We start from the raw sequence: 1560 nt of genomic DNA, 5'->3' as shown, positions 1-1560 counted from the left end.
TTGAACTATGGGGCCCAAAACTGGACGCAGTACTCCAACTGTGGTCTAACCAAAGTCGCATAGAGGGGAAAGTATCACCTCCTTGGTTCTCTCTGTCATGCATCTACTGATGCATGATAAAGTCAAGTTAGCTTTGCTGACGATTGTGTCACACTGACGACTCGTGCTCAAATTTTTTTTTCAGATCTCACCGTAAGTGCTCAAGTCACTTTAAAAATAAACCTGAGGTACTTTGGAGGTACTAAGTGATACAACTTTACCCATAATTTTGAAGCACAGGTGATCAGAACCTCTGTTTGTCTTATCCTAAAATGGTACTGCTTACAGCCCACTCTCTCTTAACATCACGCAGTTAAGAAGGACACCAGGTTAAAGCTGTTCATATTTATCAATATACTTACCCAAATTCCTCTATAGAGTCAGAACCTCCACCCCCAAAATGGAAGGTAGGCATCTTTCAAATAGTTGTTAGGGAACAACGAAATAAAAGATACTTAAGTTGTATCCAAAAAAGCTTCACATGTATAAATAAGTTGTTTATCATAAATCTTACCTGAAGTGTTTTAAGACCTGATGAAACATACGCAAAGAATCATTTTAAGATGTTTTAATTTGCTTGAAAAGTACAGACATGTTTTCAACATCTCTATTACTATTAGCACAATATCTTGACTCCTAGGTTTTGACAAGTCCCATATCCACAGAAGGGTTCGTACACAACAAAACCCTATTACGTCCTTGGCCTGAGACAGTCTGGTTGAATCCCTTATAAACAAAGGGGAAAAAAACAACACATTGCAGTGCAATGTACTGTCATTGAGCATAATCATGATCTGTCCTTATTGTACAAAAAATAACTAATGAAGACGGTTTTTCTAATACAAAGTTAGCCTTTAAAAACATGGCCTGCAATTTCTACTATGAGATGATACTACTTTATTTGCCACAGAAAAAAATGAAAAAGTAGAGTCAGCATCACTGGTACACTGCTCTCTGGGCAAACTCCCACCTGCATTAGGAGGGCAAAACTACACAAAAAAGTATTCAGATTGCCCCAGGCATATTTATGCTAACTGTATGTTTGGCTAGAAGACTGTGTAGGGGCTGCTTATAATTCCCCAAATTGGATAATAAGCTAAGAATTTGTGGGGCTCTATAAAGAAGAAAAGTGATCCATTAGAAGTCACATCAATCAAAGCTGGTGCCTCCAACCATTTTACAAATGTGATTATTTTAAACAAACAAAATTAACATCCAAAGCTGTAAACCTGCAAAGGTTTATTTCACAACAGCCACAACATGCTTTTTCTTCTCCGACACAAATGGCAAGGATCCTGGCTTGCTGTGCTTACGGCGATTCAAGTCCCTAGAAACAGACAAGAGAAAGATGAAACTCAATGGCAAGTATCAGAAGGTCAGATATGCTAGATTTTTGCTTAAGTCACTACTGTAAGCATCCTACAGTTCCTAAAAATGAGTGTTTTCAGAATAAAAAATAAATAAAGCAGCTAGCTTTCATTAATAGGCTGGCGGACCTCCTCCGGCGGGCTTTAAACTAGG

The 1560-nt window shown here is 38.1% G+C and overlaps 1 protein-coding gene across 1 annotated transcript in view; it reads right to left on the bottom strand.

The window, feature by feature from the left end:
* Positions 1-592: 592 nt before the first annotated feature.
* Positions 593-1560, bottom strand: part of DCAF13 (DDB1 and CUL4 associated factor 13) — a 62008-nt gene continuing 61040 nt past the window's right edge. The window contains exon 11 of the mRNA XM_019528052.1: positions 593-1366. Within this exon, the coding sequence (XP_019383597.1) occupies positions 1279-1366 (88 nt within the window). The 3' untranslated portion in view covers positions 593-1278. The remainder of the gene's footprint in view (positions 1367-1560) is intronic.

This window comes from Gavialis gangeticus, unplaced genomic scaffold (assembly GCF_001723915.1).
Source record: "Gavialis gangeticus isolate Ggan-Ray unplaced genomic scaffold, GavGan_comp1, whole genome shotgun sequence".
NCBI classification, from domain to species: Eukaryota; Metazoa; Chordata; order Crocodylia; family Gavialidae; genus Gavialis; species Gavialis gangeticus.
This window is presented reverse-complemented; position numbering and strand designations above follow the sequence as displayed.